The sequence below is a fragment of the Trachurus japonicus genome, chromosome 13 (genome assembly GCF_045865225.1).
Source record: "Trachurus japonicus isolate A0001 chromosome 13, Traja_1.0".
NCBI lineage: Eukaryota > Metazoa > Chordata > Actinopteri > Carangiformes > Carangidae > Trachurus > Trachurus japonicus.
The window spans coordinates 10,567,642-10,584,497 of NC_140919.1; the positions used below are offsets into that span (position 1 = coordinate 10,567,642).

Sequence of the window (16,856 nt, forward strand, 5' to 3'; positions counted from 1 at the left end):
ATAGCGACAACGTTAACCCATGGGGGCAATTCTTTCAACCACAACAAACACTCAGAAAACAATCAAGTATCTATGGTACATGACTGGAATCCTTAGAGCAGTGGTGTAGTGGAGGGGGTACGCCGGTATACGGCGTATACCTACTTATTTTTCAGTCAGGATTGCGTATACCCACTTCTAAATCCCCCCTGATGCGCACAAAGGGTTAACAGTCGGTCTCTGCTAGAAGTCCCGCCTCTAACCTGAATATCGATCTCCGATTGGCTCTGCCGTTTCTCGCTAACGTACATGTGATTGGCTGTCCCCGCTGTCACTCCGTCTGCTTGTAAAAGTTACCTGCTCGTTGGTCGGACGGGACAGGACAGGAGGTCACGGTGCTTCAATCTGCAACCGCGAATGTAAGTTGTCAACATGTTCGGCTTTTGTTCTGCCTGGTCATGTTAGCTAGACGGATTTTAACATCAGTGGTGTCATTTACATGTGTTTGTGTGTCTGTCTGTCTGTCTGTCTGTCTGTCTGTCTGTTTGCATGCGTGTGTGTGTGTGTGTGTGCGTGCGTGCGTGTGTGTGTGCTCTGCCTGTGGGTCTGTGCTTGGTAATAAGGATGTCAAAGAAAAGGAAAATGGACATAAAACACTTCTCTATCAGTGAAAGTGTAAGTTACTTAAATGGTATCTAACTGTAGAGCCTCAACAATACAGATAATGAATAAAAGCCTATATTTAATGGCAAACACTTTTTTTTTTTTTTTAAAGTTATTTTTACTACTAGCTTATTTCCATGTAGGCCTATCCTTTGTGTGAAAGGGAGCAACTGTTTAAAAAACAAAAATAAATAACATTGGTCAGGAAAAGGCCTAGAAAAAAACCTCAGATTCCAGATGCTCGTGTAGGCTAATTTTATACATTTTGGGGGAATAAATGACACATAAGTGTGTGAAAGTAAAATCCTTTTTTCCTCAGGCAATAACTGTAGGCCTACCACCAAGCTCTATTGTATCCCTAATGTATCTGTTCATATGTCATGCATCAACATATTTTTGTCAGGTGACAGACAGTAGAGAGGCTGGAGGAGATGGAGAAGGAGAGACCATAGGAGGTAGAGGAGGAGAGGCTAGAACAGATGAAGGAGGAGAGGCAGGAAGAGGTAGAGAAGGAGAAGCTGGATGAGGTAGAGAAGGAGGAGATGGAGGAGAGGCTGGAAATTCACAGGTGAGGTTAAATAACGATGAAAATTTAGAGTATACCCACTTCTCCAGGGACCACTACACCACTGCCTTAGAGACACCACTGAACTCATATAGTGTAGAGTATAAACAGTATAAACTTTGTGTTTTTGCATGTAGTCACTCACCTCAGATAGCCGAACTCTGAAACATCCTGGAAAGACATTACTATCCGATCGCAGAGCGCCTGCTCTCCCCGCCACAGAAACAAACACTTTTTCCTTGTTGTGATGATTTCTTTACAAAAATAAACGGTCAGAGATATTTTGGACATTACCACTGCACTGCTCCACCGTTTATTTTTGTAAAGAAATCATCACAACAAGGAAAAAGTGTTTGTTTCTGTGGCGGGGAGAGCAGGCGCTCTGCGATCGGATAGTAATGTCTTTCCAGGATGTTTCAGAGTTCGGCTATCTGAGGTGAGTGACTATTAGGGCTGGGACGATATGCTTTTCTCCCGATTCGATTCTTCTACGTTTTTTTGGATGCCGATTCGATTTAAATTGCGAATCTGCGATATTGCAGATTTTCTCGATTTTTAGTCTGTATTTTTAGCATGAGTGAGTGATTGTCTACAGACTATTCCAGGAACCATATTTCCCCAAAAAATACATATCACATGTAAGTCAGTTTTTAAGATTTATTCAGCAGCAATATATATGTTTACTCTCTTTTCAAAAGCCTGGACTGCATAAAAGAGGCAACAATAAAAGAGTATAGAAAAAACAGGCTTCTGAAACCTTTCTGACAAAATGAGATACAGACTGAGGTAAACTGCTACATTTAAACATTTATCTGCACACAAATACTGTAGGAGGCTATAAATTAACATACTTAAATATATATAAAGTTATAAAGTTAACTTAAACCCTTTTCAAAACCTGGACTCTGTGTATGTAAAAAAGGCGAACAAATGCACATTGCACAATATATATTAAAAAAAATCGATTTAAAAATCGTCAAAAAAAATATTGCAAGACTTATGTAAATCGATTTTTTCTCCCACCCCTAGTGACTACATGCAAAAACACAAAGTTTATACTGTTTATACTAGGGCTGGGACGATATGCTTTTCTCCCGATTCGATTCTTCTACGATTTTTTGGATGGCGATTCGATTTAAATTGCGATTCCACGATATTGCCGATTCTCTCGATTTTTAGTCTGCCGGGTGAAGCGGCAGCCCCCTTTTTGCATAGTCTGCATTTTTAACATTTATCTGCACACAAATACTGTAGGAGCCTATAAATTAACATACTCCATTATAAAGTGAACTTAAACCCTTTTCAAAACCTGGGTTAGCAAATGCACATTGCACAATATTTGAAAAAAATACCCCCCCCCAAAAAAAAAAAAAAAAAAAAAAATAAATCGATTTTTGAAAAAAAAAAATCGATTTAAAAATCGTCAAAAAAGATATTGCGATATTTATGTGAATCGATTTTTTCTCCCACCCCTAGTTTAAACTGTACACTATATGAGTTCAGTGGTGTCTCGTTAGGATTCGAGTCATGTACCAGAGGTATTTGATTGTTTTTAGTCGTGTTTTTTGCTCCCCTCAACACTGGCTGTCCATCAGGACAACGATTTAAGGGTCAAAAATGTTCGTAATTCTCCTTTAAGGTGATGATGATGATGATGATGATGATGATGAGAGCTAACATGTGCCCCCTCCGTCTCCTCCAATTAGAGCACAGCTGCTTGCCGAACCAGTACCGCTGCTCCAACGGCCGCTGCATCAGCAGCATCTGGAAGTGTGACAGCGACAACGACTGTGGAGACATGAGCGACGAGCAGGAGTGTCGTACGTCTGCAGCGCCGTCCCTGTATATACACATCATGAATAACACGTACGTTTGTTTGTTTATTTATTTATTTATTTGTCTGTTTTTGTTTGTGTCCTTTAGCCACGACGACCTGCGACCCGTCCAACCAGTTCCGCTGCGTGGCCTCGGGCTCCTGCATCCCTCTGGCCTTCAAGTGCGACCACGAGGACGACTGTGGAGACAACAGTGATGAAGAGCACTGTGGTGAGAGCTGCTGCTGCTGCTGCTGCTGCTGCTGAACAATGAACAGAATAGAAAAATAAAACATTATTTAAGTCTTTTTTTGCATGAAGATGCTTATAAGAATGTGTTTTAATGAATTATTTATTATTTTAGCTGCAGCTGCTACTTTATTCTCTGTGTCGCTGTAAAACTCATGTTAGGCTGTGAGTGTGGATAGTTCACGGCTCTAATGAAGCTCATTGTGGGTTTTTTTGATAGATAGATAGATAGATAGATAGATAGATAGATAGATAGATAGATAGATAGATAGATAGATAGATAGATAGATAGATAGATAGATAGATAGATAGATAGATAGATAGATAGATACTTTATTAATCCCGAAGGAAATTAATCTGTCAGCTGCTCCATACAGTACATTCTGAAAAACAATACTTAATAGACTAAAAAGAAGTGAAGAGGAAAAAAACAAAACAGAAAAGAGCTAATAATAAGAAAAAAAAAGAACAGAAAACAAAAATAAAAACATTATTTTAGTTGGTTTTTTTTGCTTATAAGAATGTGTTTTAATGAATTATTTATAAGATATTTTAATATTTCATGTGTAAAATGTAAAAAACAATCAAATTTACCATATTAGCTCTTGAAATGTAAAAATATAAACAGGTATTAGGGTTAAACAAAGTTAATGTGATGACTCATTAATGCAAATTCCTTTTATCAATGCTTTTTTTTCTCTGTTTTATTGAACTTTGTTCCATTACAAATCAGCAAATTTGTTCAGTTTTTAAATATAACACTTAATCAAAATATAACTAAAAGATGTGCTATCAATCATGATTTAATATTGTAATTGGTTATAACTTTATATTGTATTGTAGCTTATTCAAGATTCTCAAAGATCTTTGTGTGGGTTTAATCTCATTTTTTGGGGGCGGTTTTTTTGGTTTTTAAACTTAACCCAAACTTATCTGGATCAGTTTAGTTTAGTTTCATAGTGACACAATTTAATAAAGTTTTCCAACAGTCCATGAAACTTTGGAGCTGAACTTTAGTTTTGTTGTTGTTTCTCTGTTCGTCAGAGTCTCACCAGTGCGGCCCAGGTGAGTTCACCTGTGCTCGGGGCGTTTGCATCCGGGAGGCGTGGCGGTGCGACGGAGACAACGACTGCAGGGATTGGTCGGACGAAGCCAACTGCACGGGTGAGCGACCGACCGACCGCACGGCGCCTGCTGCAGGAAATAAAATAAATTAAATTAAAATAAAACGTGTGATGATGAGGCGTTAACCTGTGCTGTGTTTGTCCCCAGTGGGCCACCATACCTGCGAGGCCAGCAGCTTCCAGTGTCACACCGGCCACTGTATCCCTCAGCGCTGGATGTGCGACGGCGACGACGACTGTCAGGACGACTCAGACGAAGACCCTCGATACTGTGGTGAGTTCACGGACATCCGGTAAATCTCATGGAATAAATGTGATGCATGAAGAGTTGGCAGCTGAAACTAATTCTAAACTCTGCGTCTTAATAAACTTTAACCTTTGTCTTGGTCTCCAGAGGGAACTCGCTGTAAAGGTTTCCTCTGCTCCAACGACACCTGTTTACCAGCCACCGTCCACTGCAACGGCATCCAGGAGTGTCCCGACGGAGCCGACGAACACAACTGTGGTGAGTGACACACACACACACACACACACTAGTACTGAACAGAAAATTAAATTTGCATTAATGTTGATATCTGTTAATTCTCGTAATTTAATGACTAATTCTCTCATAAAACTTTTGTGAAAAACAAATTTCTCAATGTGGCCCTAATACTCTGTTGTAGTAACTCTAAATAATGTATCAAATAAATAATTCACAGATACGTGTGTGTGTGTGTGTGTGTGTGAGGCTGCAGGTGTTTCACACTCTAATGTCAACATTCAGGGTGTATAAAAATATAAAGCAATGCACTGTGTTAAAGTCCCACTCCCGTGACCCTTTTTGGTCATTTTAAAACCAGCTCATTAGCAATGCACCTCTGGAGGGTGGGCGGAGACTGCGCTGCTCTGCACCCGCCCAGCCACCTCCTCGCACCCCACCCCCGCTCGCTGACAGCTGGACATTGTACACAGGGTTCCTACGCAAGTATGGAAAGTATGGAAAAGTATGGAATTTGATTTTATACATTTCCAGGTCTGTAAAAGTATGGAAAATGGAAACTATTGTATGGAAATATATTTATCTTATCTTGGTTTGGTCTTATCTGAAGTTATTTGGGTTAATTATTTTGTACTATGCACTAACTTATTGTATGTAGCTACAATCTCCTGGCAATGATTTGGTTGCATAATGGCATACCCATTCAGAATAATGAAAACAAATAATAAATTGCATGCTTTTTTTTATATTATGCACATCTATTTACTTAAATATCGCAAATTATTTGATTTTTTTTTACCAAGAAGTATGGAAATTAGGGTCTGGAAAAAGTATGGAATTTGGAAATTTCAAATGTGTAGGAACCCTGTGTGCAATTACAGATTCAGCGCGTTTAGCGTAAAACTCCACACTAGGATTCGATCCCAGACTGGAATATAGTCCTTGCTCACGGTGCAAGCTGCTCTACCAGGTGAGCGATACCTGTTATACCTTTACAGCTACACCGAGCTGCCAAGCCTTTCACCTCTGAGCCAGATGCAGAGCGGGGCGGGAGCTCGCAGCACTAGTGCCCTCCCCTGGAGCTGTGACACGTCAGCTCCAGTCTCCCTGAAACTGCCAGTTTGAGTCTGCCATTGGTTCACAGCAGTTTGAAGGCAGAAAAACTCAGAAATGCAAGTTTGCACTTCCTTTTCTGCTGATATGTCCTCTAACACAAGAAAAATGCCACAGGAACATGTGAAAAGCACGAAAAACACGATTTTCATGGGAGGGGTCTTTAACGTGTTTGTTTGTTTGTGTGTTTTCCCCTCAGACCCTCTGTGCACTCGCTACATGGAGTTCGTGTGTAAGAACCGAGCTCAGTGTCTGTTCCAGTCTCTGGTCTGTGACGGGATCAAACACTGCGAGGACGGATCGGACGAGGACGCCGAGTACGCCGGATGTGGTGAGACACTGTTGCCTGGGAAACGTCCACAGATGACACTCACAGGAGGAGGAGGAGGAGGAGGAGGAGGTCGTGATGAGATCTCAAACCTCCGTCCTCAGCCTGTCTGACCCCGTGCGGAGCGGTACGGTACGGTGGCCCCGAGGGCTCAACTCACTGCAACAACAAATCAGCTTCAAGTGTTTCCATGGAGACAAAGCTTTGTGTGTTTTTCTGAAGCTGCAATGAGTTGAGCCCTCGGGGCCACCGTAGTTTCATTCATTTATCTACTGAACCAAATGATGATGGATCGTAAAGTAAAAGGATTTACTCTTAAAGGGATAGTAGCATTTTTTTAAAGTGGGGTTGTATGATCTCCAAATAGCCCCTAAGTACTTTAATTGCAGTAGAAGACTCTCTGCACTCCTCCCGTTAGCAACGCCAGCCCATAATAGCCCTGCTCAGAGATTTACAACATACATTGTTGTGATTGGACCCAAAGAAACGGCCTATTTTCTCGGCCTAAAAGAGGTTTTACCTGAAAAAAAAATACACAGTTCCATTGTTCGCTATAATATAATTTTTTCCAGCCCTTCAAAGTGCAGGAAAAACACAGTTTTTATTTGGAGCTAACCAACTCACGTATCCCTCCGCCCCGGGTTAGCACCCGCCGATCAGCAGTTGGTTAGCTCCAAATAAAAACTGTGTTTTTCCTGCACTTTGAGGGGCTGGAAAAAATTATATTATAGCGAACAATGGAACTGTGTATTTTTTTTCAGGTAAAACCTCTTTTAGGCCACGAAAATAGGCTGTTTCTTTGGGTCCATTCACAGCAATGTATGTTGTAAATCTCTGGCCAGGGCTATTATGGTCTGGCGTTGCTAACGGGAGGAGTGCAGAGAGTCTTCTACTGCAATTAAAGTACTTAGGGGCTATTTGTAGATCATACAACCCCACTTAAAAAAAAAATGCTACTATCCCTTTAATAGAAATTATGTTTGTTTTTTGTTTTTTTTGCCGGTGAATTCCCTTTTTTGTTTTTTGCTACTGAAAATAAAAATGTGTTTTAACGTCTCTCTGTGTTTGTTTTTTTTTTCCAGCCACGCCGTCGGAGTTTGGTAAAGTGTGTGACAGCTACACCTTCCAGTGCGCCAACGGAGTGTGTGTGAGTCTGGAGTGGAAGTGCGACGGCATGGACGACTGTGGGGATTATTCTGACGAGGCCAACTGTGGTGAGGAGGGGGAGGGGGAAGGGGGCGGAGCTACAGCACAAATATTTAATTAGAATAATGATGTAATTAATGACACTCATCACTGTAACCTGTACAAGGAAGTAGGTCGGTCTTCTTGTCTATCAGAAAGACACAACAATCATCTTCAATACCGTTACTGACAAACTGCCACCATACATTTAGTTAGTTTAGTTAGTTAGTTAGTAGCAGTTCATTTCAGACATGTAGAAAAGAAATAAGAAAATAATACAGTAATGGACAGACATAAAAATAAATACTTTACAAAAGACAAAATGAAAAATGAGAATAATACATGATTGGATTTTTCATATCAGAAAGGAGTGGGAAGAAGTGAAACTTATTACCTCACACCACTTATTCATAAATTTACTATGTAGCTTTCTTGTCATTATAATCTCCACAATAAATTAATTTAGCTGGATTTATTGTAATATATTCTCAATAATCTTTATCTCACGTATACCCATATATAGGCACATACAAACTGAAGGTTACACCAACCGAGCAACAAATAATAAGTAAATAAATACCCAACTAATTAAAGGGATAGTAGCATTTTTTTAAAGTGGGGTTGTATGATCTACAAATAGCCCCTAAGTACTTTAATTGCAGTAGAAGACTCTCTGCACTCCTCCCGTTAGCAACGCCAGCCCATAATAGCCCTGCCCAGAGATCTACAACATACAGTGTTGTGAATGGACCCTATTTTCGCAGCCTAAAAGAGGTTTTACCTGAAAAAAAAAAACACAGTTCCATTGTTCGCTATAATATAATTTTTTCCAGCCCCTCAAAGTGCAGGAAAAACACAGTTTTTATTTGGACCTAACCAACTGCTGATCGGCGGGCGCTAACCCTGGGCGGAGGGATACGTGAGTTGGTTAGGTCCAAATAAAAACTGTGTTTTTCCTGCACTTTGAAGGACTGGAAAAAATTATATTATAGTGAACAATGGAATTGTGTATTTTTTTTTCACGTAAAACCTCTTTTAGGCCACGAAAATAGGCCGTTTCTTTGGGTCCGTTCACAACAATGTATGTTGTAAATCTCTGGGCAGGGCTATTATGGGCTGGCGTTGCTAACGGGAGGAGTGCAGAGAGTCTTCTACTGCAATTAAAGTACTTAGGGGCTATTTGTAGATCATACAACCCCACTTTAAAAAAATGCTACTGTCCCTTTAACACATAATTAATCACAACGCTGTTAGATTTAAACCATGGTCCAACACATCACTCAAGTTAATGGCTTAATGACTGAACTTGGTGAATCTCTCTTTTGCTACGATGCAGCTGCCTCTTCAACTCACGCTTTAAATCAACGCTCCTCCACTCTATGGACATTACAAATACATCATTTCAAACCTCCCTACTTCAGTCTGTAATTGTTTTTACTTTTTTTTTTTTAATTTGACCTTTTGCCAGTTGTGTCCTGTCCTAATTATGCATAATGGTTTATTATGATTTGTCCTAACTGTGCATATGCTTTTGTAATGAATGAGTGAGGAGGTTCACCGTCTCTCTCTCCGTCTCTCTCTCCGTCCTGCAGCTGCTCCGACCGAACTCCCCGGCTGCTCCAGGTATTTCCAGTACGAGTGCAAGAACGGCCGCTGCATCCCAACCTGGTGGAAATGTGACGGAGAGAACGACTGTGGAGACTGGTCGGACGAGGCCCAGTGCACCGGTACGACACGCTCATAATATTCATTTATTATTAATTATTATCAACAAGAACAGATTTAACACGAGTCTATAGACAGACACAATCTGATCCGATTTAATTTGATGAATAAATTATAAAGTAAAATATACAAACCAAACTAGTACTAATATTATAAAAGCTCCATATTATATGCTTCATATTTCAAGGGATATTTCAACATTTTGGCAAATTAGCCCATTGCCATAATCCCTATAGTCATAGCAGTAGGTTTGTCACCTTTAATTGACGGTGCAAGCTGTTTTTAGAACGGCAGAGCAGAGCCGTGAACTCCACAACGCTCTGGTGGACAAGTTGTGACCTGCACATTCACCACGCTATGAGATAATAACACAACGTTACCAGACAAAGTTGTTTTAGAGGGAAATTCAGAGACTGCTGATGAAAAACTGTCCCTGAAGGCAACACGCATCAGCGGTTTTGCATGAATTTCCCTCTAAAACAACTCTGTCTGGTAACGTTGTGTTATTATCTTATTAGCGTGGTGAATGTGCAGGTCACAACTTGTCCACCAGAGCGTTGTGGAGTTGTTGGATTGTGTATTTGATGAGTTTGATGAGGGAAACCAAGAAATCCCATGAACCTCCGTAGCGTAGCTCTGAGCAGCTCACGGCTCTGCTCCGCCGTTCTAAAAATAGCTTGCACCGACAATTAAAGGTAACGAACCTACTGCTATGACTATAGCGATTATGGCAATGGGCCAATTTGCCAAAATGTTGAACTATCCCTTTAATCTCTCCATGTATTCACATTGGAGCTGTGTCAGTGTTTTGGGTTAATGTATTAAAGTTACATTTGTATAAAGCAGCATATGTTGTATATACTGTTTATATTTATATAGGTTACTAACAAAACACGTGTGCTGGACCTGAGTGAAGGAATCTGGTTTAGTTTGATCATTCTGATAAATTATACAGTAAAAGTAAAAATTAAACTGAAACATTATAAAAAAAATTCTCCAGCTATAAACTTTATATTTATACTGAGTGATTCTTTTAATTTTCCGTTTCTCTCTGCTGTTGTGTTTCCTCTCTGCTCCTGTAGGGGGCGTGACTCCTCACACCGTGGCCCCCGGCCCCTCCACCTGCGCCCCCAACCGCTTCCACTGCGGCTCCGGCGCCTGCATCATCAACACCTGGGTGTGCGACGGCTACGCCGACTGTCCGGACGGCAGCGACGAGCTCGGGTGTCCCACAGGTCAGAACCGCTTTCAGAGTCTTTATCTGTCGTTAGAAACTCAGAGAAGGAAAAGTGTTTCTCAGTGAGATAAAAAGATAACAGACAACCAACTCATCCGTATCTGCTCAAAACTCAGCTTTTTAGATTGGTTTTAATATATAATTTTGTGTTTTTTATACAGTTTTATTGCTGTTTTTAATATTATTTTATTCTGACTTTGCTTTATTTTATGACTTCTAAAGTGTGAAGTGTCTTTGAGTATTTGTAAAAGCCCTTATAGTATAAATAAAATGTATTATTATAAAATAACCTAAGAACCAATATTAGAAACTAAAAACTAAAAGGCAAGGCAGCTTTATTTATACAGCGTATTTCAAACCAAGAGGCAACTCAATGTGCTTTACATAAAAATAAAACATTTAACAGTAAGAACTAGAAAAGGAAAAACCAAATTAACAAACAAAAAAAACTGCATAAAAACATATTTTATTTTAATTAAAAGAAAAAAATGTATTGTAAATGTAAATGTATTAAAATAAAACCCAAACAACATTAAACATACAGTTAAAAGCAAGACAAAAGAATAAAGAAAGTACAAGGGGGGAAAAAAACAGTATATATATGTATATATAGGACTAAATATGAGTTCTATGAAAACGTATATACCGTAATAAATAAATAAAACACATTGAGTGGGTCTGAACAGGTTTTACTGAGTTTATTATTAATAATAATAATGATAACTGACTATTTATCATGTATTTATTAGTTTTTACAGATTTTAATTGAACAGAGAAAACAAAAAAACAAATGAATGAATAACATCAATAACTTTTTCTTCTTCGTTGTGTGTGTGTAGTGGTCAACGTGACGATGGCGCCGGCCCCCACGGCGGCGCCCCCCGCCCCCCCCTCCCCCGGCCGCTGCGGTCGCGGTCAGTTCCTGTGCCGCCGGCCGCCGCGCTGCATCCCCGACTGGCAGCGCTGCGACGGACAGACGCACTGCCAGGACGGGTCGGACGAGGCGCACTGCCGTGAGTCACACACACACACACACACACACACACGCACACACACAGAGTATAAATATCTTGGGATCTGGCTAGATGAGGATCTCTCATTCAAATTCCATATTAATGAGCTTCTCTCAAAGTTGTGACAAAAAAATCGGTTTTCTGTACAGAAACAAATCTTCTTTTTTAGTGTCTTCAAGAAAAGTAATAATTGAAGCAGTTTTGATGATGTCATCTATAGACATGCTGCTGCCTCAACCTTGAAGCGCCTAGATTCTGTCTATCATTCAGCGCTTAGATTTATTACGGGTGATAAGTATGACACCCACCACTGTGTTCTGTATGAAAAAGTTGGCCGGCCCTCTCTTGAGGAAAGGCACAACAGGCACTGGCTCTTATATATTTTCAAGGCCCTCTTAGGCAAATTACCACCGTATATTTTAAATTAGTTAGAATTAAATGGAACTCAGGCACTTACATGACCCGTTCAACTGAATTGCTGCTACTTAAAGTTCCTCGAGTCTGTACAAGTATTGGTGAAACTGCCTTTTGTTATGATGCACCTACCTAACTCTTGGAACGCACTGCAGCACATCCTGAAATTAGACACGCTCCCTTCACTCAGCGAGTTTAGGAGCTTGGTTATGGAGAGCTGTGTCTCTCTCTGGTTGTAACTGTTTTAAATGATTGTATTTCCTGTTTCTTGTTCAATGTTATGTCTTGTATCTTGGCTTGTAACTCGACAGCATTGAAAATGAGGGGTAACCTCAATGTCTCTCGAGAATAAATAAAGGTTAACAACAACAACAACACACACACACACACACACCTACCTCCAGCTGCAGCCAACAGTATAATAACCCCCTCCCCCCCCTCAGCGACCCGCGGGCCTCTGTTCTGTGTGAACGGGACGCGCTGCTCCGACGGCGAGGCCTGCGTCCTGGACGGAGAGAGATGTGACGGCTTCCTGGACTGTTCAGACCACAGCGACGAGGACAACTGCACCTGTAGGTCCAACACCGCGTCTGTGTGTGTGTGTGTGTGTGTGTGTGTCCGTGTGTGTGTGGTCCTGAATAGGGGTGGGAACCTTTACCGGTACACAACAACGGTACCTGTTTTCAGTACTTTTTGTGTTTATGTGTGGTAATTAAAGTTATTTTGTCTATAAAAAAAATAGTCAAAATTCAGAATGGGAAATTATTTTCAAATAATCATTCAATTAAAAAAAAAAAAGATCGAATAGTTCATTAGACTATCTTGTCTGGAAAAAATGTAAATGTTTTCTTTTTACTGAGGCAGAAGGAGAAACATGAAGAGACTCCTACAGCCACCAGAAAGTTCTGTGTGAAACTCTGTAAATAAAAAAACAAATGAAACTGAAACGCAGCACAAACTCTGCACGGTGCCGACTCTGATGAGAAGTGGAGAATATTCACGTATAGACGAGAGGAGACTTCATCCTCATTTAGATGAGCTCTCATTACGTAACGTACCGCTGTGATGTGAAGCCGTACCGTTACAATATTCTCCGGTACTGATTCTCGTAACAGTCAGTTATGGGTTTCAGTCCAGTTTCATTTTTAAATGACGGGCGACTGTTTTTTTTCAGGCGGTGATTTAAAACGACGGGCTGGCGGCACCGCTTCTCATTTCAAATGGCGGACGAGAGCAAAGAGAGAGAGAGAAGGAGTGTGTGTGTGTGTTGGGTCTTTGTGTTTGTTGTCTAACCGTCCTTCACGGGGACTGCTGCATAATACTATAGGCTAAGCAGCCTAATCCCATGTTATTTTTTGCTGCCAAATATGACTGAAGGCAGAGTTGTTGTTATCAGTTAACGGGTTGCATCCATAGTAGCCGTCCTGCACATCTTTGCCCTTGACGATGTGCAGTCAGGAGGTTGTCCAAGTGACGAATAAGCACATGAGTCAGGACAGGTGCAACTGGAAATACCAAATTAAAAGGGCAGCAAGGAACGCCTTCATGACCTCCATTGTCTACTTTTCGTGGAAGATCCCACAGATAATTTCTATCCAATGAATGAACGACTGTGGAAATACGAACCGCACCAAGTAAAAAAAAAAATTTGGTCCGCACCAAAGCAAGTGAACTATCAAACTTTCCTGGTGTGAATTAGGGGTGGGGGAAAAATCGATTCATGTAAGAATCGAGATTCTTATTCTCTAAGATTCTGAATCGATTCATAATCTTCAAAAATCATTTTTTTTATAATCGAATAGAGACACCCAAATATTCACATCCCTTCAGTCCAGGCTTTTGAAAAGAGAGTAGCCGATAAAATCAGCTTCATGTAGCAGTTTACTTTAAAATGGTTCAAATATATTGCTGCTGAATAAATCTGAAACATGTCATGATGCATTTTTTGGGGCGAAATATGGCTTCTGATATAATAGTCTGTAGACATCATCATCATTCAACTTTTTCACATGGTCTGGTGTTAATAAAGCAAACTAAAAAACGCAAAAAGAAGATCAAGAATCGGTTGGATCGAAAATCGATTTTGAATCAAATCGTGACCCTAAAAGTCGGAATTGAATCGAATCATGAGCCACCCAAAGATTCACATCCCTAGTGTGAATACGCCCTTAATGGGTCTGAAGAGGTCTTAATGGGTCCAAACAGGTCTGAACTGGACTGAAAATTGTTCTAAAGGGTCTGATCTGGTGTGAGTTGGTCTTACCGAGTCCAAACTGGTCTGAACTGGTCTCACTGGGTCTGGACTGGGTCCATATTCAGGACCCTGTGGACAGATGCTTCTCATCTGACTGGTTTGATCACAGTGCAGCGCTGCCACCTACTGGTTGTAGTGTGGTAGTCAGGAGAAGGTCGACTGTTACATCTCCTGTTTGTTCTGGTGCAGTTTATCTCAGTAGAAGAGGAAGTCTGGACCGAGGCAGAGCTGTGATGTTCATTCATTTGTCAGAGTTTGGTTTGAGCAGAAGTTATTCTGTTGGAATAAAGACATGATGTGAAAATGGAGGACGTGTGGGATCATGAGGACGTCATCTTTACTTTAAATGAAGTGGAAATGACTTGTGTTGTTGTGTTTTATTTCATTAGTCTTTAATCTCTCTCCTCAGTGGACTCGCTGGCCTACAAGGTCCAGAACCTCCAGTGGACCCCGGACATCCTGGGCGCCATCACTCTGACCTGGTCCCGTCCCAAGAACCTCCCGGTCGACTCCTGCTACTTCCTGGTTTACTACAGGTCACTTCCTGTCTGCGCTCCGTGTGTGTGCATAGATATAAACACGAAGGCTAGATGCCTCTGACGCTGATGTCCATTGGAACGATGCGTCAACGCAGCCGCCATCTTGGGCAGGGTGAAGCCGTGTCTACTTCCTGCATTAGTCAACACACTGCAAAAACTCTAAATCTTTCCAAGAATATTTGTCTTATTTCTTGTCAAAATGTCTCATTTCTAGTCAAAACTAATCTCTTTCTACTTAAAATAAGACTCATCACCTAAAAATGAACTTGTTTTTAGATCATTTTCACTTGTTTCAAACTAATTTTCACTTGAAATAAGTAGAAAAATCTGCCAGTGAAAGTTTTTCGTGCTTGTAATAAGAAAGAAAAACTTGATTTCAAGTGAAAATCTGCTTGAAAGACGTAAATAGTGTCTAAAAACAATCTACTTTTTAATGTGATGAGTCTTATTTTAAGTAAAATGAGATTAGTTTTGACTAGAAATGAGACAAATATTCTTGGTAAGATTTTAAGTTTTTGCAGTGCAGAGGCAGAGGTCTATCAACAATTAAAATCGCCATAACTCACTGAATATTCAACCGATTTTCAAGCCGTTTGGTTTGATATAAATGTCAGACATAGATTTATGATACAACCACTTTCACAAATGTTTCTTAAAAGCATCTCTACACTTATGACAGTCATTCTTTTCTTTTCTTTTTTAAACACCAACACAAACACAACTCATTCTCCTTAATGAGACACTGATGAACCACATCTGGTTTTATAGGAAGATTATAAATAAAAACCACTGCTGGGATTAAACATTGACATTATCCCACAAAGACTGATTTATAAACTCTTCCTGAGTTAAAATATTCTTGCTGTGTTGTTTAGGAATAAATATGAACATGTTTTCTTTGCATTATTATTATTCAAGGTCTGAAAGGACTTGATATTTGTTGTTATTTAGACTAGTTTAGTCATTTTCAGCCAATAAAAGCTCTAAATGACATTTTTTTTTTTTTTTTTTTTCAATTTTGGGAGAAATTTTGGTAGAAATTTTGTTTTACCATACATACACTGAAATTTGTTCTACACGGGTCTAACTGCTTGTCAGACGTATATGTCTATGGTCAGAAAGCCCTTCCCAAGATGGCGGCCGCGTTGACGCATCTGACAAGCCTGAATGTGGCATCTACATGTATATATCTTTTTTTTCTTATATATATATTTTTTTTTGGGGGGGTCTTTTTCACCTTTTAATGGATAGGAAACTCTGTGTATATATCTCTGTGTATGTGTGTCTGACCTCTGACCTCCGTCGTCAGGCTGGTGGGGACTCAGTCGTGGTCGTCCATGGATACGCACAGCAACAAGACGAGCTACAAGCTGACGGTGCTGCAGCCCGACGCCACCTACCAGGTCAAGGTGCTGACGCAGTGTCTCAGCAAACTGCACAAGAGCAACGAGGTCATCACGGTGCGCACGCCCGAGGGAGGTGGGTCACATGACCACACGCCGTCGCCACAGCAACCAACCACGTTACTGTTTTATATATAGCTGCACTTTCTAACCCCTCCTTCTTTTGCTTTACGTTTAAATTATCACTTTATTTCTGCACATTATTCAGATTCCTTCTTAGTTTGTAACAAGTTGCTCTGATTCAGATTATTAGGATTATTCGCCTATTATTATTATTTTTTAGCTCTGTAACATTTTATTTTTCCTAAAACTAAATAAAAACTAAATAACTAACTAAATAAAAACGTACAAGTCATATAATGTGCACAAGAAGTCGGCAGCTCTGAGAACAGTTCAGATTCAGATTAAAACATTTTTTTTTGTTCATGGTATGTTTATTGAAGGTTTTTTATTTTTTATTTTTTATTTTTTTACACATATATTAAAGCAGATATCAGTGGAATGTTTTTGTTAATATAAGTCCTAAATAGTCCTATTTTCCGTCAGCAATCACTTACATGAAGTATTTCAGCCTAAACACGAGTCTCTCCGTCACTCTGCTCTGCTGTAACCCGAGGAGAAAATTTTCCTTGTGGGATACAAGTGTTATCCAATGAGGGGAGAGAACGGCATGAAGGGCTGTGTGTGCAGCCAAGGGATGCGCGTGAATGTGGTGACGTAGCACGAGGACCAATAGATCCATGACGAGGGCGGGGGCTGCTAACTCATGG

The 16,856-nt window shown here is 40.3% G+C and overlaps 1 protein-coding gene across 1 annotated transcript in view; it reads left to right on the forward strand.

Annotated features, from left to right (window-relative positions):
• Nucleotides 1-16,856, forward strand: part of sorl1 (sortilin-related receptor, L(DLR class) A repeats containing) — a 128,287-nt gene that overhangs the window by 94,371 nt on the left and 17,060 nt on the right. Inside the window, exons 23-35 of the mRNA XM_085794812.1 lie at nt 2,914-3,027; nt 3,131-3,253; nt 4,315-4,434; nt 4,543-4,668; nt 4,789-4,899; nt 6,188-6,319; nt 7,399-7,530; nt 9,094-9,228; nt 10,309-10,461; nt 11,303-11,476; nt 12,334-12,462; nt 14,554-14,680; nt 15,993-16,162. Of these exons, the coding sequence (XP_085650938.1) occupies nt 2,914-3,027; nt 3,131-3,253; nt 4,315-4,434; nt 4,543-4,668; nt 4,789-4,899; nt 6,188-6,319; nt 7,399-7,530; nt 9,094-9,228; nt 10,309-10,461; nt 11,303-11,476; nt 12,334-12,462; nt 14,554-14,680; nt 15,993-16,162 (1,746 nt within the window). The remainder of the gene's footprint in view (nt 1-2,913; nt 3,028-3,130; nt 3,254-4,314; nt 4,435-4,542; nt 4,669-4,788; nt 4,900-6,187; nt 6,320-7,398; nt 7,531-9,093; nt 9,229-10,308; nt 10,462-11,302; nt 11,477-12,333; nt 12,463-14,553; nt 14,681-15,992; nt 16,163-16,856) is intronic.